The sequence below is a fragment of the Neltuma alba genome, unplaced genomic scaffold (assembly GCF_004799145.2).
Source record: "Neltuma alba isolate B1F8T4 unplaced genomic scaffold, ASM479914v2 tig00005158_pilon, whole genome shotgun sequence".
Taxonomy (NCBI): Eukaryota; Viridiplantae; Streptophyta; class Magnoliopsida; order Fabales; family Fabaceae; genus Neltuma; species Neltuma alba.
Window position 1 is genome coordinate 685 of NW_021634001.1, and position 27563 is coordinate 28247.

Below are 27563 nucleotides of genomic sequence, written 5' to 3' on the forward strand. Positions count from 1 at the left end.
CCATAATGCTCCTACATATGCATCACTCTGTCCTTTATGAATAATGAAAGCTGAGATGCAGTTTACCTCAGTGAATTTCAATTACTATACATGAAAAAAGCGCGCACTCTATTCTATGTTAGCAATCCCAACAGTTGTGCACCAGACATGGCACACAATCCAAAAACTCAAACCAAATCTAAGGTAGAAGTTTGAAAGTTAGAACTTCAACCAATGGAATCAAATAAAGAAAGCAACACAGAGATAGAATTTCGCCCAATGAGAATCAAATACAGAACATAAGACAGACAGACAAACTGCTCATGTAGGGGATGTCAACAGCAACATTGCCAAAAAGCATACAAGACATAAATCAACTGTCACATAAAGCAGGTTAACATGAAAGAGAAGCAATAATGTTATTAAATAGCAACCTTCCATCCATCCTTTTGCCGCATTGAATGCTCTAACATGATAATAAGGAAGTTATGTATAAGGTCCTCTAGTTCTCCATGACTCGTTGAATTTGAAGATTTGGTTGGCGCCATCTGTTAAACATAAAATGCATAAGTAGCACGGTTAGGGAATTTTACAAAAGGATTTCAAGTTCCACGGATTTATAACTAATGATTCCCCCCACCCTCCGCATAAGTATATTATTGTGCGCATGTGCGTACACAAGTGATTATACATATGCACCCATGTGTGTGTTTATATATGCACACAAGTCTGTCCATAAATCTATCTCTATATATTCGTCTGTGTGTGTGTGCGTGCCTGAATATGTACTATCTATACATGTGTTGATACATGCATGTATACGTAAGCACATACAAGCGAAGATTTCTATTTCATAATACTAAGATACCTTGAAACTCAACTGAGGAAAAGGTCTCTATTTCAAGAAGGCAACACACCAAGCAGTAGAGGTTTGCTCCGATGCAGATTGGGTAGATTTAGTTATTGATAGAAGATCAACTATAGACTACCATAAATTTATATGGCGCAAGCTAGTTACCTTCTAAAACAAGGAACAACTTATAGTAGCATATTTTAAGAGCTGAGCCTGAGTTTCAAACCCTTCCACCTGGAATTTGTGAAGGCATCTGTCTGGACAGAGTACTTAAAAAGCTCAAAATTGGAATTGAATGTCCAATCAAGGTATTGTGTGACAACATGGAGAATATTGGAATATTCAAGAATCCCATAAGCACAACAGGACCAAATATGTTGAAAGAGATCATCATTTCATAAAGAGAAGATTGAATCAGGTCAGACAGAGGTGTCCTACCCATCTACCAATGCTCAAGTAGTTGATTGATGATAAAAGCAGCACCTAGAGTGCGGTTTGAAGAATCTGAGTAGCAAGGTAGGAACGATCAACACCTATTTGCCAGCTTGACAAGAAATGTTGGGAATCAAAGTGCTAAGCATTCTAGATGTTATTCTATACTCCATATTATAATCCCCGTTTTCCTATTTGCTTCAATACTGCTGTATGGCAAGGATTTATGAATCTATTAAAATAATATAACAACCCTACCTAAATAAAATCAGATTTTCCAGATTATAATCTCCTAGAACCTTGAGCTAGGAGAGACAGGAGTGTTGCCTTATGCCTATATCATACATAGTTGAACGAATGAAAACTTCAGCCAATGATAGAAAAATTGCTTCGCAGCCGATTTCAATTATATGTATAATGTTATGACCCCACACAAACTCCAAAACCTTTAATGTATTGAGGCAGATTACAAACGAAAATGAAATCCAGAGGTTAAAATCGTTACATTCAGGGACTAAAACTCTACTCTATTACACAGCAAGTCAAACAAATGAAAACTCAACAATAGGAATGCGTTTACAGCATCAGATTACAACACAACAATGAATTACAACTAACAAAGAAATACAAGACAAGCACACAGACATATATCACACAAAGATTAGCCAATCCACTCCAATGCCTGAGCCAAATTCAAATTCTTCTCTCCTTTTCTGCTCAGCCGAAGATAAGATTTATAGACCCAAAAAGTGACTTTCACAGCCCCCACCTCATAGACTTTGACTATAGCAGTCCTATAGCTAACCTACTCTTAATTCTTTCTTCACAATAGCAAATCAAACTTCTGCCCAACAATTAAGTATTTTTCCATTTCCATGAATATTTTCTAAACTTCCAAAAGTGATTCTAACATATTATAAATGTCTGCACACATATAAATACATATTCACACGTTTTATGCTAGAGATTATCTTACAACAAGAGAAAGAATGTTTGGCTGGCCTGATTAAACCCACATTTTAGAAATTTGCTCAAAGAACTAACCCAATTAACTATCAATCTCGAATATAAAATCAAGAAGTTTAGTGCAATCAAAATAGAGTTGGCTTCGGGAGGATAAATAGTTATGTGTTATAATTGTCATCTCTAATCCAGAATGAGCGCCTAGCTCACATTTTCTGAAAACCAAAAAATAATACCTCATTGTTTGAAATTAGCAATTCCAAGATCCATTCAGGCCATTCTTCCATGTTTGTCAAACTACTTCTATTTTCTTGATGACTGCAAGCCAAAAATAGAAGATCCTGAAATTGTATGCAAGCAAATAGCTCAGAAGCAAGACATAAACAACAAGATCTCGGATGCATATATAGGTAAAGACAGAAATCTTCATATAAGTCAATCGAATGAACAAGCTTCCCATGTGGACATGGCATATAAATAGGTTAAATTCATATTTTAACATTCATGCAAAAGGAACCACACAAGATCAAGACTCAGGGAAAAATATTTCATATAGGACAAGGGGAAAAAAAGAAAAGTAAATAATGCAAACAAGAAGAGTTTATGTTGATTTCAGAAGGAGGGACTGCATCTCGTTAGAGTATACACTTATCAAGGTGTGAGTGGTAATTGTTATGTGGCATTAATAATGGTTAGCAAGACATTAAGGATTAGTTAGTTAGGAGGTTCCCATAAGCACAATAGGTAGGAAATTTGATGTAAAAGGTCTCTGATGAACTGGATGCTACACTTTTACAATTTCATGTACCATATAGTGACAAAGCTTGTTTCTCGTCCATCTAGCACCATCACTAGAAGCATGGTCCGATAACCTGTCATTATGTTCATAGGTTCAGTTTGGTTTGGTTTTGGCGGGAAAAAAAAAAAAAAACAACTGAATTAAACCAACCAGTTTGGCAATTCGTGGGACCTACTCAGTTTTCTCTTCAATCGGTTTGGTTCAGTACCGTAAGTCATTTCATTCAGTTTGGTTTGGATCTGGATCAAGCTTGGATGAATATTTATGGATTTTTTTGCCGTGAATTTTTTCTTCAAAATTGATACTATGCTTATTTATAGATAATTTTTAACTATTGATTAGCATCTTTCAAGGGGGAAAAAATCTCTTAATGACAAATGAGAGCAGCAATAGGCTTGGCAAGAAAGAGGGCAGATGGGCTTTTTGTTTTGGCAACAGCAGGCCAAGTTGCATCTTGATGATCTAGAACATCTATGGCCACTTTGATCCTATGTCAAGCATAGAAATGGGCTTGAGGTGCAAGGGCTATAGGCTTCTTGAACACCAATGGGTTTTTAATGTTTCTTAGATGTTGATAAGATAGTCAATGTGTTTTTAACCTAAATCTTAGAAAACAGAGGTCCATGACAAGAAAAATGCATTGTACTGAATTTTTAAATTTTTTGAATTGTAACTATCCTTGAGGACAAGGATCAATTTGAAGGAGGACTATTGTTACATGGCAGCAATAATGGTCACGAAGGTGAGGTAAAACACAGGAGCGGAAGGGGAAGAGACAAGCAGAAGGAGAGATAGAAAGAAAGAAAGAAAGAAAGAAGGGAGGAAATATAGAGAAATTAAGAGAGAGACTGAAAAAACAATCAACTTAATTCAAATCATCCAAAAAGGTTTAACAAATGAGAGAACTTTTAGGCCATTTATAGAGTCCTAGGTATACCTATTCAAAAAAATAATAAATCCTAAAAGATGGAATAAAATAACTAAATCCTAGATAGGATAAGATGACACTAGATACCTTATTTTTATTCTAAAATAACGAAATATAACTTTTAAAGAATAATGTAAATTGAAATTAAGATAAAAATCCAATAACACATTTTCTTCATGAGGTTAATAAGGGTCAGCTGGTCTTCATCAAAAGGAAATAGGGTCAGCTAGTTAGTTAAGAGGTTCCTATCATGTAAATGGGAGGAAAAAGATGGTGCGAAAAGTGACTAATGAATTGAATACTACTCTTTTACGTTCCCAAGTCAATAATAGCAAGCTATCACATGATAATTTTGAAGTCTTTTACCTTCCTTATCTAATTTATAGAGAAATAAACAAATTCAGTTGTTGGAAGAAAGGAAGCTAAGAAACTATTCCTATGACTCACTATTAACTTTTGGATGCCTGATCATGAGAAACTTGAGACCAGCGAGGCAATATCAAATCCACGAAGTATGTAATGAGAAATTCAAACACAATCAAGAAGGTACATCCAAGGATAAGTAGATTGAGACAAATTCAGGAGCATAAATCTACCAAGTATAGACATGATATTTCAGGCTCATGAAACAAGGAACCAACAAATTACAAACATTAAATGCGGATGGCAAGCAATAGGAACTTAAGCTAAAACCTGTAGTGCTCTGCACTGCAAAGGCCTGGGTGCATGGGGAAGAGAACGCAAAAGCACCAGCAGAAGTTGTGAATGCTCAAAACGATGACCAGAATCATAGAAGTTCAAACCATCCTCCATTGAAGAGGCATTGATCTGAAATAAAAAAAGAACAATTAAAAAAAAAAGATTTTCATCAAAAGAAAAAAAATGACAACCAAAAGGGAAATTTTTTTTTTTTTAAATTTTTAGGAACTTGCTCAGCTTTTGTTGCATCCCAAGGGAAAAAAAAATTGCTCAGCTTTTGACATTTTGCCCCGGGGTTCTCTAAATAAACATATAGAGTACAGACATCATGGGGCTTTGCCATATGATATTTTGTGATGGAAATATATTTTTTTTTCCTTGTAAATATCTTCCAAGAAAGGGTTAGTGACTAGAATGTTTGTATTCATTTATTAGTCATTATTCTCATGCTTTTACTCAGTGCATATATTTAGATGCATTGTGCTATATTCAAAAATTATAAGAAATATATTTTCTTCCAAAATTCCACATTTTGACCCATTCTGTCAAGATATTAGGAGATGTTGATCTGAAATAGAGAGGGGCGGGAGGGAAGAGAAGCAACATATTCATGTATCCGACGCAGCATTAGTAGCAAGAATAAAAAAGCCAAGCAGGATATAAAGGAAATAAGGCAGAGGATGGAAGTGGCTGACAAAATATTAGACCATTAACTCAATTAAAAAGACAAATCAAACCCTAACTAGAAAGGGCTGTCATAGAAAGCCCGGGGAATAGCATTTGAAAATGAAAGATTAAACAATAATCCCACAAAAAATCATGATTCTAACAGTCACTGACATGTACGTTTCTATTAATATGAAATGGAGATGTGATGGAAGAATTTCATCATACCGAGGCAGCCAACAAAGTGGTGTAAACGTTGTTAGTTATTAGCCTGTTGGGAGCTGCTTGGAAAGCCTTCTGCAGGGCAAAAAGCAAAAGAGAAACCTTGTCATCAAACATGGTGCCACCCCCATCTTGCAGTCCAACGCCCAAAAGGTTTCTTGTTGTATCAGGAGCAGCATGAGAGTCAAATTTCAGATGCCCTGAAGCTACTAATGCACCCAAGAGGGCTATGATCCCGACAACAATACCATCACTGTTATCAATATTGTAAACATTGTTTCTTGCATTATCAGCACTAATGGAAAGGCTTATTCCTCCCAAATTATTGACACTAGAAGTTTCAGAAGTAGACTTCATCCTTTCAATATTCACAACAGCAGAACTTGAATCGGGATGACCTCTATTATCAACTAGTTGAGAATCTTGGTCATTTTTTTCTAAGGCTGCTTCACTTTTCTCAGCTGGTCTTTCATCATCTTGACTTTGTTCTGTAATTTCACTATTACCACCAACGGTAGCTTTTTCAGGTTGAGGAATTTTTGACATTGATTCCAAGACACCATTGTCCCCAGTCTTAGCTTCCCTCTGAAGCAGAACAAGAAGAGTTTCCACACCACCACATGCTAGGAATGCTTCTGCAAATGTGCGCGCTCTAGCTGTATTCGGCTGTACAATTAACCTGTAGAACAGATGCAACACCCTAGCAACCTGGAAAGTGAAGTAAACAAGGAGTACAATTTCTGAGAATAGTTTAATGAGAACTTTGTTTATTAAAAGAATAAGAGATAATGGTTCACATTAGACTTTTAGAATTTTAAAAGGAAATAAACATGAGATTAGTAATAGTCGGAAGTAAAAAAAATGTAGTTTATGTCATTAAATGTTATTAAACCTAACAGAGCATGCAGCAGAAAAATATTGGCCAAGCAGTAATCCTGGATTTTCTTCTGCTACTCTAAGAATCCCGGAAATTCTTTTCCTGCAGCAATAATCCCTGAAACTCAACACTATCTGTTCAACCCTACTCATCGATGCCTTTCTCAACCTTCTTTGTACATGCCCAATACCACCTTAATCAATTTTGTACCAACTTCTCCTCAATAGATGCCACACCAACTATTCCTCATATATGATCAACATGATTCTTGTCTTATATGACAAATCTTATCTACTCGTCATTAAAAGTAGAGAAGAAAAAGGATTCCACAAAAAATAAAATTTAGGAAAGGAGAAGACACAGATTATATGGATCAGAAATCGAAAACACAAGAAATGAGAAACTTAACCCCTACAAATATAGGTAAAAATATACTTTTAAATTTCACACTAAGTCTCAATGTGATCCTTTAACTTTATTAAATTTCTTTTTTAATCCTGAAAATATAATAAAAATTTTCTGATAAAATAAAACATTTCTTCTTCTTTGACACCATTAATGCAACGAAATTACAGAAAATGTTTACATGATGTTAAATGGCGCATCCAAATCTAGAGAACCAACCGGATTAAATCAATAATATGATATTTGAGCTTTTGCTTTTTAACTAAAAAAAAGCAGTACTTCAGAAAATGATAAATATTAAATTTTTAGTTGCTTCATTGGCATAATGATGTGGTTACAATTATAAGTTAACTAACTTGCATGGGAGCATTTTCCATTAAGTGAATTAACGTGTTAAAAAAGAGGAAATTTCTTAATATATTTTCAAAGTTAAAAGAGTAAAAACAGACTTAAGAAAGTTAAAGGAGTGAACTAAAACTTATTCTAAAATTAACACACTAAAAATACACATTTACCAAAATAATAAGTGGGTCCCATCCAAAAACAAGCTTTAGTGTGGCAAAACCCCAATCTCTAGAGCAACCAGTAATGAAATTCTATTAGAAAAATTCAGGAAAAAATTAGTTGACCACCTCAAGCATGCAATATGTACATATCTGACCCCCTAAAAATTATACAGCATCAATATATCAATATATATTTAATAAAATCCATAGCAAATTGCATTGTTCATAAGCCACACAGAGTTCAACCCACTCCTCAAACTCTACACAGGGAAAACTTGTCTGGTTGGTGTTCTAGATAATAATATTATCGTAACATGAAAACTAGATTGGACTAAAAAAGCCTGCCACGCAATAAGAGACCGCATAAGCATCTTGAATACGTATTCCATTTTCACCCCAAAAAAAAAAAAGGCGTTATAGAATGTTATCATGTGTGTGCCAGCCTAGAACAACCATTTCCAACAATGCCCCAACAAAGGGAAGACATAATCTTGGCATTACACTACATTACCTGGTTGAGCTGTGGACAATCAAGCATGAATCCTAGCAAACACCGGACATCATCAGAGACCATTGAAGGAGGCGCTGCCACTGTTAGAAGTTCAACTACCACTAAGAGCTCATCAACTAGAGCATTAAGTTCACCCACCGGACGTGTTGCCCCAGTAAGGGAAAATGTGTTCACTGAGTCCTTTTCAGGAATAGTCCAATAACATTTTCTGCAACCATCAAGAAGCATCTGAATGGCATTAGCATCTCGCATGATTGCTGACTCAGTGAAAACCATGTCTGCAAGTGATGACAGAAGCTTCTTTTGTATTCCATAACTGCACAAACTCCAAATTTTTAAATCTAAGAGCAAGGTAGTGAAGAGTTGTACTTTAAGCTTGTCATTGATATTCTGGGATTGACATAGTGAGACAACAGCAGCAACAAGCTCCTCATCTCCTACACCATCTCGCTTTCCATAACCAAGCAAAGATAGAGTCTGGAGAAGATAATTCAAAATTTTTGAAAGAATCTCAGGTCCTCTGCCGCGAGATAACTCTTCATTGTTCCTAGGATATTGTACAGCCAAGGATATAATTCTAAATATTGAGGAAGCAAGAGATGTGGTTGCTAAAGACAAAGAAACATTCCCCATCTGTGGTTCCAAGGTTATCTCATGTACACTGCTCACTGCCAAGGGAAGCAAAGCTAAGGGACCTCCATAAGCCAATGCCCACAAAGCATCAGCAGGTCGCGTTCGAGTTGCAACATGGACTTGCCCGAGAACTCCAGCTGGACGCCGAACCAACCCTGAATGATGATATAAAGTTGTAAGAAAAAATACGAAATAAAAAGCACAGTTTATCCATACTATGATAAATGATAGATTTTATATTGGTTTTACAGCAAATGAATGTCTAACATTATTTAAATAGAGACCCTACTTTCTTAAATGCTAAAATAGTGTGCAAAAACATTCCTGACATCGACACTTTTGTTAATAAATAGTTGGTGATGTCATATGCAAACATTGGCAAGAGAATGAAAGAACAAGCACTGCTCTCAGGAATAGGCCCATCCCCAGATATAGTAAAATGAAGGAAGGCAGTCTTTTTCCTCATCCCCTTTTGTATCAGGTCTTATTTGTATCAGGTCTTACTCAGTATTTTACAGGTGTACACAAGGGATTGGCTAGATAGACTATTATACTTAGCCCCCTCTAGCTTTGTAGCGTTGTTTGTTTTCTTTAATGGAATTTTAGTTGACCCCGTGAAAAGGAACAATTGCAAAGAAACAACATATAATGATACATGAAAACTACTAATTTTGCTTATTCTATTGTGTATTAAAAGACTACAGTTCAATAGAAAGGATGAATGAAGCAACAGAATATTATCATGTGACTAAGAGCACATAGTATGTTTACACAAGAGTTTAACATGCATGGCTAACCTAGGATAAATGAGGCTATTCCTTAGGAAATTCTAGAACCATTAAAGGTTTAAATAATTAATCCCCATTGCAACATCTTCTGTTTCCATTGTCATCATTATTAGGATTAAAATCAAGTAAAGCATCCACTGGGAAAATTAATAATTAACAGAGTTAAGAAACTTCTAGTTCCCTTGTCTCAAATTAGGAAATGCATTTAGTTTTCTGCACATGAGGAAAATGAAATGAAGGCAAGCTGCTAACTGCTTCATACATAAACACCCAATTTCACGAAGTGGTTATAATATCCTTGAAAATATATGATAAAAAACACGATTTTAGATTAGAAAATTAAAAAAAACAAACAAAGAGGAGAACTTATAAAGCATACAACCCCACTGTGAAGCAAAAGGACAATTGCACTACAACATTACATGAACTTCCGATAATGACAGAAACCCAAAAGGCAACAATTTTTTAGATGCATCCTATGACACTGCACAGCGTACATTAACTTGAAAGATTATTTCTCAGACAACAGAAGCCTTTTTCAGGTTTTAAAAAAGAAAAAAAGACCTAATGTAAAAGAATTCATAAATCACATGAAGCATGGCAATGAATCTATCTGACCTGCAGCACCAGAAGGTGAAGCATCTGAGCAGTAACGGCCACTAAGCAAACAAGGATGATAAAGAAGATGAATGCAGCCACCAATTTCTGAATCTAAAAGAGCACTTTCCTCTGCCTTGCTCTGCATATAGGGATTTGTCGCTAGCCATGGCAGTCCTGCTGCATTACCAAAAGAAGGAATCACATCCCCTCCCCTGGAAGCCAACCGTGCCATCCTCTCTGGCCCAATCGGTTCCTTGAAGATATAGACAGGACCCATTTCAGCAAACAAAGGGCATTGACGACGACGGCGTTGTAAACCAGCCATTGTTGGCGGAGGGTTAGTTCCTATGCAGCAAAATGAAAGGGGTTTGGAAATTCGAGGAAACTCAAAAGGACGGCTTTCATATAAAGCTCCATCTATATATAGTCTAACTTCACTTTCAGCTTTCCCAATAATTCCATGCTTGCTAATATGCTCCAGACCAATGAAGTACCAGCACTGTGGTTTGAAAGCATGGGTAAAATGCAAAGAAGACTTCCTTCCCTTCCCACTACCAGTTTCAACAACCAAAAACTGAGCATGGAAATAAGCCTCTATACCCTGATTATCAGCAGATAAGAAACTGAACAGCCGTGGCATGTGTGCTGTACCTTCACCAGCAAGTGCACTAGCTGCTGCAGCAGCTGACATGGCTGATGATTTACCCGACTTTGCTGCAGCAGCTGCAGCAATCGCAGCCGCAGCTGTTGCCGTATTTAATGTGTCAGCAAATGATTCAATGTAAATCCATGTTGCAAACCCATAACCATTGACAAACGGCCAACGCCCTTCACCTGGACCAAGCAAACCAGAGCTTTCACCATCAAACTCAAAACTGCAGGCAGGTCCCATTGACTCCTTTCCACCTATAGCTTTCTCTAATGCAAGCATTAAACGTGGAGCCCAAATTGTATCAAGTGTTCTTCTAACAACTTGAAACCATCTGTGAAGATCACTTACACCAAGAGAGTGCCCTGCTAAGTATTGTATACAGTTACACAAAGGAGTTCCATCCCACCTCATTTGGCCACTTGAAACAACATCCTCTGTAAAAACTTTTTCTGCTGATTTCAACAATACTCCTAACAGGCCAGCCATTGAGCACATTGCTCTGTTTCTAGTACATGCCCGTAATATAGCAAGTAGCCCCCTGACCATTCGTGTCCTAGGTGACATGACATAGTCAGTATCAGCTACCCAAGGAAGCCAGGGAATCAGCTCAGCTGCCACAATGGCAGCCCGGGAATTAAGCATTACGCTTGGAGGGTTGTTATCCTCGTCCTCTTCAAAACTTTCAACACCACCCATTGTTGCAAGAAGTGAATCTACTATTAAGAAAGCCACATTTTCCATTATTTCACCAGTACCAAAACTTTCTATGCCTCTTGCAATATTCTTTAGTTTCTCCAGACCTTCAGGTTTTCCCATAATAGCAGAATCTACTAAATGCAGTAATTCTGGAGAGACAGTTGGCATAGCATTCTTCTGCCTTGGCTTTGGTGGAGAACCAACAGGTGAATATCCAGTTGAATCAAGACCAGTTTGATACTCAAACTGATTCATTGTGTGGCCAAAATGCCCCTCAGACTCAGGGCTATATATAAATTGATCATGTTGCATGTCAGCAACAGGAGAGGAACCACTTTCCATCATATGCGTCCCCGGTGAACATTGAGAATCTTCTGTATTTCCACCATAGATTTTTTCTTCATTATCTAAATGAGAAGATCGGTTTGAACCTACAGACTCATTATTCTTCCCTTTATCTTTTAGAGATACCTGCTCAAAATGGTCCTCATCCACCCCTGTACTTGCCGAACCAATTTCCTTCCCCTGCCAGTCTATTTTTTCATCTTCATGTTCAACTCCAATACCAGGATGGAGACCCCCTACTATTTCCTTTACACCATTATCTACTTCATGAGTTTTTGACTCATGACCAGATATTTCTGCCTCTTGTGCGTTTTCTTCTTCTTCCATTATACTAGTTTTTACGAAACTGACAAATATTCATTCAAACAGTTAAAGCCTAATCCACCTGCAAGTTATAGACGTCATAAATCATCTGAGATTTAGATGCAGCACTAAATATGAAGTTGGATACCATATTAACATTTACAATTGAAGCAACCGCATGCAGTAGTGGTGATAAAATAATTAACATTTGTCGCCAGTAATATGTATGGCAAACTTTTAAAAGAACTGTGCATCCAGTCAAAATTTTCAGCCACTTAGACCACCTAAAAGCATGAGTCTGCTTCTTTATTGAACACCACATTCGGCATGGAAAGACTGCCTACCAGATATAAAGAAGAAATAGTTTCAGAAATTACATAACAAACTAAACTAAAGTACAGGAGGTGAGCTCCAGTCTGGCTACATATATTTCGAAAGGGGAAAAAAAATCATCAGTTAGATCCAGCTTAAGGCAGTTGTCATATTCAAGATTGTTTACACTGACGACAAATTTATCATCTAAGTAGCTCGTCTAAGATGCACATCAGCTTGGTCTGAAAACAGATTTACAAGAGAGAAATGAAGTGAAGTTCACGACACTAATTTACAACCAAAACAGTGAGCGAAACTGTCTGTAGCTAAGATTAGTCTTCCAAACATGGAATGTTATTCATGCTCTTTTCTTTAGTGGTTCCTCACCAACGAAAGATAACTTGATGCAGACATCAGACTTGATTGTGGCAAATAATCAGTTGACGTCATTAATTGAAGAGTAGTTGAATTGAGAAAGGAAAAAGGTTCGGGATCTTGTTGCGAAAGCAGACAAATAAATTTAAAACGAGAAACCACAAATCAAATTAGCTTAAATCGCCCCACATTACATAAAACATCCGTATATGAGATTTTTTTTTCAATGCATAGATGCATCTACGGATTCATATAATGATTGATCGGAGTTGGGTTAGTCAATGGTGATGCATAGATCCTAACGAAATCGGCATGCTTCATAAACATGAAAGCAGACAAGAAACGAATTTGGTTCCAGTTCGTACCTTGCACAGGAATCCAGCTTGAAGCGCCGTTTCGGATTCAATCGTCAAATCCAATAGACGATTTGATGAAAATGTGAAAGAAATGGGGGAGAAAAAATGGACAGAGAGAGACTGGGGGAAGAGTGAATCGGAGGAGGAGGAAGAGGAGCCGAGTTGGGCGCGAGACAGATGTGGGTGGCCGGTTGCCTTGTCAAAAAATGAAAGAAAACAAAAAATATGGGGGTACGAGAGCCAACGAGGTAAGAAAACTAACAGTGTACTACCCACTGCAACGACTAATTTTGTTTAGTTAATACGTATAATTTGATGGCCAAAAAAAAGTTAATTAACAGGTTTTGACCAACTTGCAAATAATAATACATTTGTTGATAATATTTGATTTGAAATTTTACAATTTTCATTTTTTTTAATCATTTTTTCCAAAAAAAAATGGCAGAAAAATAAATTCAAGTTTCCCAAATTCCGAAAATCCAAAAAAGGTTTTACTGATCATTTTTCCAAAAGCCCCATTTGAGAACATTTATTAATCCACTAATTGCAATTCTCACTGGTTTATTATAAAGATTTCCAACACTTCTTTTTCAAGGTGACATGTTTATTAAAATGAATGATGAAGGCTTAGTTTGAAGAAATTTACTACACTCAGAAATTTAGGATGTTTAAACCTTGCCAGCCTTCAAGTCCCAAATTAAAACTAGATTTAAATTAAAGATATTTTCCAAGGTAGGTAATATGGGGAAAAAAGGAAGAAGAAGAAAAAGGAGTTAAATTGAGAGACATGAGGACTTTGGGAATTGTCCCCTGTTTTGGTTCCATGCCGAAATTGCATCTGAAATTTTATTTATCAATAAAATAGCCGCTTTCTATTTATCAACTGACCTAGGGAAGTTTAACCATGGAATACTCAACATCTCAAACCAAGCTGATGTCAAATGGGAGAAACGACCAGATGGTCATGTCAAAATTGATGTGGATGGACCCACAAATCATCAACGTCATGGTGCAGGGGGAGGAGTTATTCGTAATGACCAAGGAACATAGTTGGTGGGTTTTCAACAAAGCTATGGCTATCACTTGTCCACAACAGCAAAGATTTTGGCAATTAAATCAAGATTGCAAACTTATAAACATAGAGGTTTTGAAAAGATGAAGATGCACATAGATTCCCTTGAAGTACTCCACCAATTTTTGGTAGATAACTGGATTTCACACCCCCGTCGGGGTGAGATCTCAGTTATCAGATCCTTGATTTATTCACACTGGACCTGAAAAACTAAACACTAAATCCTTAAACCTTTCATAACCGAAGGTGTAAATGGTGTCCATTGTGTCAATGTCTGAAGGTCTAAATGGTGTTTATTGTGCTAATGTCTGAAGGATTTTTTTAATTCTGAAGAGTGACGCATCTACATTTACCTACAGTAGGTAAATAACTCTTAAAGACAATGTCATCCAGCATGACTCAAACCAATTTGCTATCCAATTTACTCTATAATACAGACTTTGGAAATTGTCCCTTGTTTCAATTCCATGCTGATAGAATCACTCACTCTCACTGTGACGCAATTCAATGCAGGGACCACCTTACAGCAGCCACCAAACTCTTGTCTGGTCGAACTTCATCTTGATGCTGTCCAATTTTATCCGCTTATTTTTTAGTTTTTCACTGGTAAGTTAATCCTTCGTTAGGCAGTTTCCTTTCCAAGTTTTCACTTGCCTTGTAATCCCCAAAAAAAAAAAAAAAAAAGCTTCAATGTTTGTATCAATTTTTTAGAAAAAAAACCTTCATTTTATTTATTTTTTTCCTTGGGAGAAAATATTTGCATAAGGTATTTTAAAGAGATTCCTTAAGATGAGATATCAGGTTATCAACAAAGTTGGATCTAACAGAAAAAGACTAGTCCCTCGTAACGAAATGAATTAAAGTTCAAATTTCCATTAGGAGAGGTGCTAACATTAAGTAGAGGTGTCAATGTTAAGTATATGAAAGGATCATATATAGAATTGTTTTTAATAAGAAGATACTCCTCCGGTCCTAAATGTAAGACCCTTATACTCTCTAGTATAAGGGTCTTACATTTAGGACCGGAGGAGTATTAGGTTTTGTAATCACATATTGATGTATTGATGTAAAGGTGTGAGGAGAGTCCACGAATGTAGCATCCATTGGTTGTTCTATGGTTTCCCAAGAACATGGATTAAACTCGCGTCATTAAAAAAAAAAAAAAAACTAGCATCATTAAAAAAAAAAAAAAAAAGAGGTTCGCCTAGGGACTAAATACAGTCCATATTTATTTAATCATACATGTTGGAAACAAGAAGGAAGTTAAGCAATAATAATAATACTGGAACGAATTTTTTAAGTCACCAATTGCTAAATGACGCTTCCTCCCATTTTAAATATCAGAGTTAAATAATTAATTTATAAATATAAAATTTATTTATTTATAAAAAATGTTTTGCTTTTCTTAAAGAAAGAAATAATTTTAAAAATTAATTATAAATTTAGAAAATAAAATACAGTGATGGCTTACATTTATATTTAGATCAAAACAAATCCCACCAACTCTCATACTTGTGATCAAAGGGAGCATACTTTCATGCTAATATTTGTTATGCATATAAGTTTTATATGAGAATATTTTGTCAACATTTAAAATTTTAATATTGATATTTTTTATCAATGAATTTAACGGCATTGAGATTAGAAATTTAAAGAACGGAAAAATCAGAATAGAATTCAATATGAAATTAAATATTTAAATGATTGAGTATGGTAAAACATTCCTACATTTGATTTTTAGAAAGAATCCCCCTGGTCATAAACCACAAACAGAAAAATGGGGTTTGTTTTTGCAAAAATAAAAAAGTAACACAAGTGGTTAGATTGAGAAGGGAAACCAAAATTTTTATAAATTTATAATTAAAAAAAAAGCAAGTTAAAGTGCTAAATTTTTTTTTTTTTCACTATTGTCTTTGTCCTATTCCCCTTATTTTAAACATTTCTAAAGCATTCTATGTCACTTTCAAGCCCGGCATATAGGCATATGGAAATGTTAAAGGGGAAATTGCAAAAAAAGACCTTGGAATTGCAAAAACGCAGATAGGGACCCTTGACAACTTCACTTTGGGTTTTGACAAGAATAATATGTCCTGAAGTTGTCAAAACCCAAAGTGAAGTTGTCAAGGGTCCCTATCTGCGTTTTTGCAATTCCAAGGTCTTTTTTTGCAATTTTCCCAATGTTAAATTTGGGGCTGGGGCATGGACACGTAGTGGTTAACTTGCTTACTCTGCGTTCCGAATACAAGCTAGGGGTGTTCAAAGAGCCCAGTGGCCCGCTATGCCCGCCCAAGCCCGCAAAAAAATGCACAGCCCGCCCTAAAAAAATGGCCCAAAAGATATATTGGGCATGTTCGGGCTGGGCATATTGTCGGGCAGGACTGGGCATCGGGCACAGTATGCTGCTCTGCCCATTTGGCCCTGCCCACAAAAATATATATAATTTTATTATATATATTTTATTTGTCTCATATTTATCTCTTGAATCAAATACTCTGTTGCATTAATATTCAATATTCATTATACTTATTTATTTTCAAATGATTTTGAAAGTAAACGCGTTATCATTTACTGCGATTCGTATAACCATTCTCTTTTTTAATGCAAACATTATGACCATTAGCAATTTGTATAATTGATCCATGATCTTATGAGTATCTAGGAGTTGTGCGGAAAAAATATTTACATTTGGTTAAGAAATTTTAAAAACTAGAAAAGCAATCAAGTTTAATAAAGTATACTAATAACATTTTTGTTTTTCATAGTTTACTCCTCTTAGCAACTATAAAATGTTGTTTCATAATATATCAATTGCTAATAACTAAATTAAGGTCAAGTTACCATTTTATTATCTAGAAGAACATAAATAACTGGTTAAATAATATAGTATATTGATTTTTTGGGCATGGAAGCCCGCCCTGCCCAGCCCACATTTGCGCTGCCCAAATTTACTAGGGCTTTTCATGGGCAGGGCAGGGCAATGGGCTGCATTTTTCAGTCTGTTCATTTTTTGGGCTAGGCATCGGGCAAGGGTCCTGCCCTGCCCAGCCCTGCCCATGTGCAGCCCTAATACAAGCATGTGGCTACCCCAAATCTCCTCCATCCCTGCACTGCACTGCCCTCAGCGCAAGCCGTTTTGCATTGTTCTCTTGGGAGTCAGTGGTTTTATCCACTACGCTCCCAACACGAGTTAGAATTACCAACCTCATATTTTTTTTTTTAAAAAAAATTAGCGTAGAGTGGTTTATATCCCAGTTGTTTAATCATATTTATTACTTCTCTGGTTTTTAAAGTAGGACTTAAATATTGAGTTGGTCTTGATTAAATATAAGACATTTTTTTATATTTATTAATTTTTTTAAATTACTTTTTATTAATATCCTTTCAATCATAATCAAGTAAGACAGAAAGAAAAGACATTAAAAAAGATTATAATAATATTTTAGGAAAAAAATATTATATTTCATTTTTTTTTTTGGGTTACAAAGGCAAGTAGAAACAACACTAACAAGCTCAGCTAGTTGACATTCCTATTATCAATTTGCAATTGACCCCAGTATTCTCGGGAGCTTGAAGCAAGACGAATATAATTAATTAACTTATGTAATTTTTTTAATCTAATCAAATTAGTTAAATATGTATTATATTAAGAATCAGAAGAATATTTTATTATTGTTAGGTGTTAAAATGGATATCTATATTTGTGAACTCAGCTATAAGTACGAGTATTAGCCATTATAATGTAAATTAGAGTTTGTAAATTTTTATATAAACACTTATTAGTTTTCTATTGTTAATTGTTAAATCCGCATACGTATTTATAAGTTCACCTAGTTGTTAAAATGCGTGTGCACTTAGAAATTTACATACAAACCTGACACAATGAATCTCAACAACTTGAATTAAGTTCTGTATGTGAAATAAATCTTTCTATTAAGATTTGTACTACCTCTAGTTCTTATAAAAAAGGTAGATAATTAATCTACAAATATTAAGTAATTAATTATTTGTAATAAATAAATGTTGTCTTTCTTAAAATATATATGTGTATTAAAATGAAAATTCTTTAAGGTATTATCTTGGAGAAAAATGAACAAGTATTAAAAGATAAAGTAAATTGAAATCTTCTATTTAAAACCAAGATAAATATCTAACTACTTTCTTTATTTGCAACCACAGGTAGCATTTACAATTGAAATATCGATTTTGTCATATCTAGGATATATTTTTTGAGGGTGATGTTTCATATGCGTTGCTATTAGTCATTCTCTTTGATTGTCACAAGAGCTAAATAACTAATTTGTGAATATTAAAAAAATTAGTTAAGTCATTAATTATATAATAAATGAATGTTGTCTCACCTAAAATATTTTTATTAATCATGTGGTGTATTGTATAGACACAAGATGAATAAATATTTAAAATAAAGTCGACTGAGAAGGACCCAATTGAATCTAGTTTTGATTTCTTGTGTTAGCACACTGTGTTCTGGATAAGGCACTCATGGCCGGGGATCAAAATGTGTGCTTTCTGTAATGTGCATGTCGTGAATTGTGGTGAAGCGCACCTCAAATTCTATTATTGCCTTAATTCTGAAAGTTACATAAAGATGAAATATATATACACACACATATAAACATAAGATGTAGGAGCTGCTGAAAACTAAACTTAAATCTATTATCTAAATTTATGTTATCATATCTAATCTAGATATTTAAGATATATACATAATTAAGGAATAATAAACAAATAATAACTAGAGTTTTTCTCTAACTGCTAATGGGCCTAGTTGGGCCTAGGTCCATAACTCAACACCCCCTTCAAACTGAAAAGTAGATGTTGATCATCCTCGACTTAGATATGAGTTCTTCAAATCTGGCTCTTTCAAAAGCCTTCGTGAGTAAGTCTACCACTTGGAAGCCTGATTTAACATGAGATATTATAAATGTCTTTGATTCTATCTTCTTCTTTTTTTTTTTTTATGAAGTGTTGATCAATCTAGACATGTTTTGTTCTATCTTGTTGGATTTTTGGCCATCTTTATAGCTGATGTGTTATCACAAAACATTTGTACCGGTAAAGTCACATCTTTCTTGAGTTCCTTGAGTAACATCAACAACCATATACCTTCACACATTCCTTATACTCACGCTCTAAATTCAGATTTTGCACTACTTCTTGAGACAACTTCTTGCTTCTTGCTTCTCCATGTCACAAGATTATCCCTTGCATATATGGCATATTTAGTCGTAGACCTATTGTCCAGAATTGAACCTCCATAATCAGCATCTGTGAAGATTTCAATACCTTGATGGTTCTCTTTTTTTAAGAATAGTCCCTTTCCAAGAATCATCTTGAGATAATATAGAATCCTTATTACAAGATTCATATGTTCCTTGTAACATCCTAAAAATATATATATATTATATTCTATTACTATTAAATAATAATATTTTATTAATAAACAAAAAACAAAAAAAAAGGGGGAAGGGGACAACACATTCAGCTTTCCACCGAAAGCTGAACGTATTTAAGAGGAAGAGGAATTTGGAGGGAAGTTTTTGACTGAAGGAAGAAAAATATGGAGGGAGCATTAATGAATGAAGAAAAAAATGAGGAAGGACGGTGGAATTTGAAGGATAAAAAGAGAAGTGATCGCAAAGAATGGAAAGAAAGAGTGAGATGCGCAGAAGGAGAGACTGAGAGAAAAGAAGAGAAATGTTAGCAGTTTGAAGAGTCATACAAGCTTTGGGGATCATATAGGTACATAAAAATACTTCTTTCTATTAGATTTCTTTTATGAATATTTTCTATATATTTAGAGCTTTATATTAGTAGTATCATTATAATGTTTAGAGAAAATTTTGTGATTTGGGTATAGAGTAAGTATTGAGTTTCGAAAATATTTGACCATAGGAATTTAAAGATTTATTATTAAGAAATTTTAATTGGTTTAGATTTGTCCATTTATTACCTATGGTATTTAAAATCAAATTTATTTTGTTGAAAAATCTGTCACTTATGATATATATATCATATTTATACCGATTAAAATTAAGTTAAATAATTTATTTGGGTTGTTTGATATATTATTGAAATTTTAATCGGTTTATAGTTGTTTATTGATTGTTTTGAGAATTTTAAACTAAGATTTTGGTTGGAAAATGTATCATTCAAGATATATAGAAGGTTTTTACTGATTAAATTTAAGTTAAATAACTTACTTGGGTTACTTAATATATTATTGATATTTTAATCGGTTTAAAATGTAAAATAGGTTAAGACTATATTATTAGAAAAATTTTGAAACTAGAAACTTAAGTTATAAATTGAGATTCTTACAATATTAGATAAAAACAATATTTTATAAATATTTATAATTTAAATGAGTTATTTGGGTAGAGAAAAATTGTTATTTGAAGTAAGAATTTTTGGATAGTAAATATATGTATAGATATTATAAATTCTATGTAATTTAAGTTAATTATTTGTATGTATATTAAATTGTATCTATATTATTTGTAGATTATCTTGTACTTCGGAGTTCGTAATTTGTGCTCTTATTTCTCAAGCTGTGAGGTTAAGCTTGGAGTAGAGGTAACTGGGGTTAATTTATTTTATATACACGCTTTGGATTGTAAGGTGTTTATTATGTTTTTATTTTCTTAAGTTAATTTGTAAAAGTGTGCCTGTAAATAAAATATATATTTTTATTATATGACAAATTTTGGTGAAGTATGTTGATCTAATTATGTTTGAGTTGTGTTTTATTGGAAATTATGTTTTCTTGTAGTACTGAATTTAATATACTAATATTATGTTATTAAATGAAATGAAAATGTGTTATACTTTGTTTGAAATTATATCATCTTACTTTGAAGATTATGATATTTTGATTTATATTGTGACTATGCATGGGGTCATATGTGGAGGTTGGGATTTTGTTATATGAAGAATAATTGTTCTTGAAGCCCGCGCGGCATGCCTACACTATTGATCCCAGTGTTTGGCCTTTTTGTTAGACCCCTGTATTTCCTTTTCCTTGGCCCGGAATTGAGAACGAACTCTTGGGTAGACACCTCTTGCACCATAGTCCATTCATGGGCGGTGTAGGTACAGGAGGGGGCCCGTTGCTTGATGTGAGCAGGGTGACTTTTGGCCGGGTTACTCAGCACAAAAAGCCCGGGTCCTTGTGAAGGAGTCATAAGGAGGAGCAAGGTGATGAGAGGGCATATTTCATTGTGTTGTTGCATATATGTACTTTTATATGAATTGTGTTGTAGATGGAGAGATATACTCTTTTTATGTAATTGTATCTATTAAAGTATCATTTATTTCTTAAACTATATTTAAGCACTACTTCACCAACTTACCATCTTACTTGTATATGTCATAAATTAATACTTGGTTACTGGGACTTTACGTCTCACCCCGCTATTAATCAATACTTTTCAGGAGAGCCATCTAGTTTGGCTCGGCGTGAAGGGAAGCAACCAGAGGCATAGGCGAGCATAGCCTAGTAGTCCTCTTTTGGTTTAGGCATGTAATGTTATGTATATTGCCATCTTAGGGCCCACGACTATGTTGACGTATACTTTCTTTTGTTTGGACGACTGTATTTGATGAGATGCTGTTAAAATGGCTGAAGGCCATAAGACTCTACTGTATGCGGTGTATGACTTGTGGGTTGGGTTGAGCACCCTATGTTTCTTGTGCCCTAAGTTTTTGTGGGATGAATATTATGTTGGGCTTGTTGGCGGTTACTATGTCCTGAGGCTTTGTTCTACGCTGTTAAACCCATGGGTGTTTTATGTATCCTGAGCCATTTAGGATGTTTTCAAAATAAGTCAAACTCTTTATAACCATAGTAGTATTTTAACACTCTAACTCAATTCTTTTTCTACCATGGTTATCATTTTAAAAATAATTTTATAATTATGTATTAAGAAGAGGTCTTTTCATTCCTCATTAGGATCACTCATACATTGACTAGTCACATTTACCAGAAAAGAAATATCTGGCCTTGTGTGTGATAAGTAGATAATCTTCCCCATAAGGTTTTTGTATCTTCCTGCATCAACATGTGGAAGGGGAGGCTCATCCTCCTTTACTTGTAGTTTTGACTTATAGTCACCTTCTATGGGTATGCCAACAAGTTTACAGACTAACATCTTCGTCTCCTCAAGGAAGTCTAAGGTGTACTTCCGCTATGATACGGAGATTCCTTCTCGATTTCTAACAACTTCCATGCCCAAAAAATATCTCAACTGCCCCAAATCTTTTATCTCAAATTGCTTGGATAGTTGAGCTTTAAGTTTGTAAATTTCTACATTCCAGCCATCTGTAACCATGATGTCATTGACATATACAATTAAGATTGTTCCCTCTCCATTGGAATTATGCTTTACAAATAGTGTATGATCTGCTTGAGATGGTTTAAACCCTAGATTCTTAACTGCATTTATGAACTTCACAAACCATGCTCGAGGGGATTGTTTAAACCAATACCTTTTTAGTTTAAACACCTTATTCTTACCTACCTTTTCATCCAACCTAGGTGGAATTTTCATGTATACTTCATCTTCAAGATCTACATTCAAAAATGCATTATTAACATCTAGTTGGTATAATGGCTAGTCTAAATTTGCTGCAAGAGACATGAGTACCTTAATTGTATTAAGTTATGCCATAGGAGCAAACGTCTCCTGGTAATTAATTCCATCGACTTGGGTAAACCCCTAGGCCACTAATCTCGTTGTATAACAATTAATGCTGCTATCAGAATTGTACTTCTTGGTGAATATCCATCTGCATAAGATTAATAATTTCCCAAGTGTCGTTTTTCTTTAATGCATCTAATTTCTCTTTTACCGCCTTTCTCCATTCAACTTCCTTATATGCTTCATGAATACTACTAGAAAGTTTCTCTAATGAGATATTATGTACAAATGCCTTTCTAACACTTATCTTTAACATGACCGACCCTCTTGCAATGTTCATAGATGGGGTGTTCACCTTTTTTACCTTTAGATTCAAGATTGGTTGGGCCCTTTGCAGCCATGGCAATTGCCTCAAGAGATGGTAGTAATGGAGAATTCAAAATATACTTGGAGATCAATTTTTTGTGGCTTTCTTCCCATTTTAGTTTAGCAAAAACCTTTATCTAACGATGGGAGAGGACAAGTAGACATGATTCTCCCCCTTACATTGTCATACATAGGATTAACACCAAGCAGAAGAGTATAAGTGAGATCCTTTTCTATGATCTTACAATATGTTTCAGCATCTTTACTATAATGCCATTGATGTGTATTGTAAAGATCAAGCTGTTGCCAATACATGACTAGAACATCGAAATAATGAGTCATATCTAAATCCTCTTGTCGCATCTCACGAATAGACCCTTTAATCTAAAAAATAGCAGTCATGTTCTCACAGGCAGAATAATACTTATGAACAGCATCCCAAATGCCTTTGACTGTGAGAAAGAGTAAATCGTTCTGGCCAATTTCCGAAATCATGGAATTGATAAGCCAGGACTTTACTATATTAGTTATATTAGTTTCAACATACCAAACCTTATATTTTTCTTCCGAATCAAGTGACTTTATTGGTGAGATAATCTTCCTTCCTGTTTCCAACCACATGCATAAGAACCCTTGGGACCACTACACATAATTGTTCCCATTGAAGCGATGGGTAGTGATTGAGAGAATAGTGGTTTAGGAGGCAGAGATGGCAAAGACGTAGAAGGTGCCAAGGGCTGTGTGTCTGAGGATTCAGCATTTGGAGAGTCACTGGTAGTATGGAGGGCATGATAGGTCTCGAAAGTCATCATGGAAAAAGAATTAGGCATGAGGTCGAAGAAGTAGAAAGAGAATGACGTATATGGGTAACACGCTGGACAATGCTGATGCAGAACCCGCAGATGGCTTGAGTTGCGCAAGCCACGACATATGGGGACGAAGTGACTTCACTTTGGGTGTCGAACAATGAAGACAAGTAGAGGAAACCGAGTCGCACAAACTAGGCAACCACACCCTAAGACTTCGAGAGATAAGGAGAAAACAATGTTCACGGACGAAGACATGAAATTATTCTATGAGTGATACCATGTAGGGAATTGAGGTGAAGTGCACCTCAAATTCTATTATTGCTTTAATTCTGAAAGTTACGTAAAGTTGAAATATATATAAATACAAGACATAGGAGCTGCTGAAAACTAAGCCTTAGTATCTAAATTTATCTTATCATAGCTAATCTAGATATCTAAGATATATACATAATTAAGGAATAATAAGCAGATAATTATTAGAGTTTTCCACGAAAGTCATCGTGGAAAAAGAATTAGGTATGAGGTCAAAGAAGTAGAAGGAGAATGACGTATGTGGGTTGTAACATACTAATTTTCATATATCTAATATTTAAACAAATTTTTATAGAATAGGTAGAGGTTAAATATACTATGTGTAATTAAAATAATTTTGATTTTGTGCGTGTGTGTATGAGAAAATGAATAAAATAACGATGTTAAGAAGTCCCATATTGATTAAACGATAGGAAATGGATAAAATAGCAATGTTAAGAAGTCTCACATTGACTAAATAATGGGAAGAGGAAGCTCTAGAAGCCTATATATAGGTGGTAGTAGGGAAGAGTTAAAGATGAATCAAATAATTTTCACACAAAACTGAGACAGTCTCAGTAAAGTGCTGTTTACGGGTCTGTAAATCGTTGGATCGGGTTGTAATTTGGTCAGCTGATCCTAGACTTCAAACTTGTTAGTTTCAACGGTTGGATCATCAATTCAATGTCTGAGTTACAAGTTATTAGGTATGTTTTTTTCATTTTTTTTTAGATTTGGTAGATAGAATACTAGATAGTAAGTTAGTGTTTTTAAATTTGTTCACCATTGGATTAACCCGAAATTTAGAGAGTAGTCTTATGACATATAAGACATTAAATTCAACGGTTGGATTAATAATTAGACTTCTACAGTAAGAATAGATTAACTCATATTGAGATTATCCGTCTAAATTCTTTGAGGACAGAACATAAGTTATAAATTGAGGGTTCTCTATCTAGGTTGTGAATTTGGTGCTTCAAATGATATAATTTAATAACTAAAGATAACATAAGTTAAGGGAGCCTAGGAACTGAATATAAATCGTCATATATATGTTCTTACCCTAAACCTTAGAAAAAAGCCTTTCGAGCTAGAATTTCGAGTAACAGCTGAATGTATTAGAGGGAGTGTTAAATGTTACGAATTTGTGAGTAGTTTACTCTAATTCTATATAAATAATGTTTTAATTTCAATTGTAGATATAAACACTATTGTGGCATTTTCGAGTACGGGCCTTGTTTGTGTTTGATTATTAGCTAGGAGACCAAGTAACTAAATTTCTATCTGTTACATGCATTGATATGAGGTTGGTGAGTGATTTTATAACCAAGTTTTGTGTATATATATATATGATGTTTTGTATGAACTGTCGTGTGGGATATTGTTTTGAAAAGGATTGAAATCATTTGTATTGTTAGAAATTAATGATTATGACTATGAGGTGTTGTTCTGGAATTCGGTTGATTATGTATATAAATGTGTTATTTTGAACCCTATGCATCTAGTTTGGGTGGGTGAAGGAGATGATTAGAGTTATTGAGATGTATATACTTACCACATGGTATCGGCCTCCATACGAAACTCTATGGTTGGCCACTATTGTTGTCCCATTAGTTCTTCGAGGGACTGCAACACCCCACTAGTTCTTCGAGGGGGGACCCATGGTCCATCGAGTGCTCTGTGGTCTTTGGTCAGTCCATATCACTCGAGTGGTGAGCTTGTCAGAGTAGCCAGTCAAATGGAAAGACTTAGCCCATGGGTCCAATCGGCGGAAATAAGGAGGATATAAGGATGGATTTGGGTTCATGGATTTCATATGACATGATATCTTCATTGATGTTTATATCTTTTGAATAAATGAAAAGTATGTTATCTCTTTTGAAATCATCAGTTGCATGAGATTGGCAGATATATTTGACCTATATGGTTATTGTGAGTCCAACTATTAGATAAGTGTCTATTGACTATTATTAACTCTGTATATCCCACCCGACACCTCACTAGCCCATGCTAGTGTGTGTGATGGGTAGGGATTTAGTTACTGAGACGTTATCTCATCCCTATTGTTTAACATTTTTCAGGTGAAAGCTTTAAAGGAGGGACGTCAAGGAAGGCTCAAGAGGAGTAAAGCTACATTAGCAACTTGTAGCGTCTCCTCGATTTATGAGCTATGTTGTATCCTATATATTGCCACCTTAGGATAAATTGTTTTTAATCGATTCATGCATTATTATTTCTTATGTCCTTTGAGTGTACTATTGTGGTATGTGTGCTGATATGTGGCCAGAGGCCTATGATCGCATATTTGCATGTGATTTGTTTATGAATTTATTATAAAGTATGAATTAAGATTTAATTCTTAATATTTTGATTTATGAGCTATATTATATGTTGTTTTGTAACCATATTAGATAAGATTGATCATTTCTTATATAGTTTGTATTTGAATGAGTTAAGAAAAGTTTTTTTATCAATGATAGGATGTATGTTTGGGTTCTGCTTTTTTCTATCACGGATAACAATATTATATAATTAGTTAGTGTAGATGATTGTAATATAATTTGAGTTTGTATTTAGCATGGTTTGGTTATAAAAAGTTATTTCTTAAAATTACTATGAAAAAGTTAATTTTATCTGTTTATTTAGGAAGGTTATTTCATGGGTAACATGCTAGACAACGCTGATGCAGAACCCGCAGATGGCTTGAGTTGCGCAAGCCACGGCATATGGGGACGAAGTGACTTCACTTTGGGTGTCGAACAATGAAGACAAGTAGAAGAAACTGAGTCGCACAAACTAGGCAACCACACCCTAAGACTTCGAGAGATAGAGAGAAAACAACGCTCACAGACGAAGACATGATATTATTCTATGAGTGATACCATGTAGGGAATTGAGGTGAAGTGCACCTCAAATTCTATTATTGCTTTAATTCTAAAAGTTACGTAAAGTTGAAATATATATAAATACAAGACATAGGAGCTGCTGAAAACTAAACCTTAGTATCTAAATTTATCTTATCATAGCTAATCTAGATATCTAAGATATATACATAATTAAGGAATAATAAGCAGATAATTATTAGAGTTTTCCACTAAAGTCATTGTGGAAAAAGAATTAGGCATGAGGTCGAAGAAGTAGAAGGAGAATGACGTATGTGGGTAACACGCTGGACAACGCTGATGTAGAACCCGCAGATGGCTTGAGTTGTGCAAGCCACGGCATATGGGGACGAAGTGACTTCACTTTGGGTGTCGAATAATGAAGACAAGTAGAGGAAACCGAGTCGCACAAACTAGGCAACCACACCCTAAGACTTCGAGAGATAGAGAGAAAACAACGCTCATAGACGAAGACATGATATTATTCTATGAGTGATACCATGTAGGGAATTGAGGTGAAGTGCACCTCAAATTCTATTATTGCTTTAATTCTGAAAGTTACGTAAAGTTGAAATATATATAAATA

The 27563-nt window shown here is 34.8% G+C and overlaps 1 protein-coding gene across 1 annotated transcript; it reads right to left on the minus strand.

Moving 5' to 3' along the window:
* Positions 1–270: 270 nt before the first annotated feature.
* On the minus strand, positions 271–13077 carry LOC114746956 (BEACH domain-containing protein C2-like). The gene is made up of 8 exons (XM_028935233.1): positions 12910–13077; positions 9880–11939; positions 7841–8628; positions 5994–6249; positions 5548–5963; positions 4648–4782; positions 2464–2568; positions 271–527 (listed from the first exon to the last, which is right to left on the minus strand). The coding sequence occupies exons 2-8, from the start codon at positions 11879–11881 to the stop codon at positions 402–404; spliced, it is 3828 nt and encodes a 1275-aa protein (XP_028791066.1). The 5' UTR covers positions 11882–11939; positions 12910–13077; the 3' UTR covers positions 271–401.
* Between the last annotated feature and the right edge of the window lie 14486 nt (positions 13078–27563).

Coding starts and splice junctions, on each gene's coding strand:
- LOC114746956 (XM_028935233.1), bottom strand. CDS start 11,881: ATGGAAGAAGAAGAAAACGCACAAGAGGCAGAAATATCTGGTCATGAG. Junction 5,964..5,993: donor TGAAAGACCAGCTGAGAAAA/GTGAAGCAGCCT, acceptor AAAATGACCAAG/ATTCTCAACTAGTTGATAAT. Junction 2,569..4,647: donor TGCAGTGCAGAGCACTACAG/GTTTTAGCTTAA, acceptor ATACAATTTCAG/GATCTTCTATTTTTGGCTTG.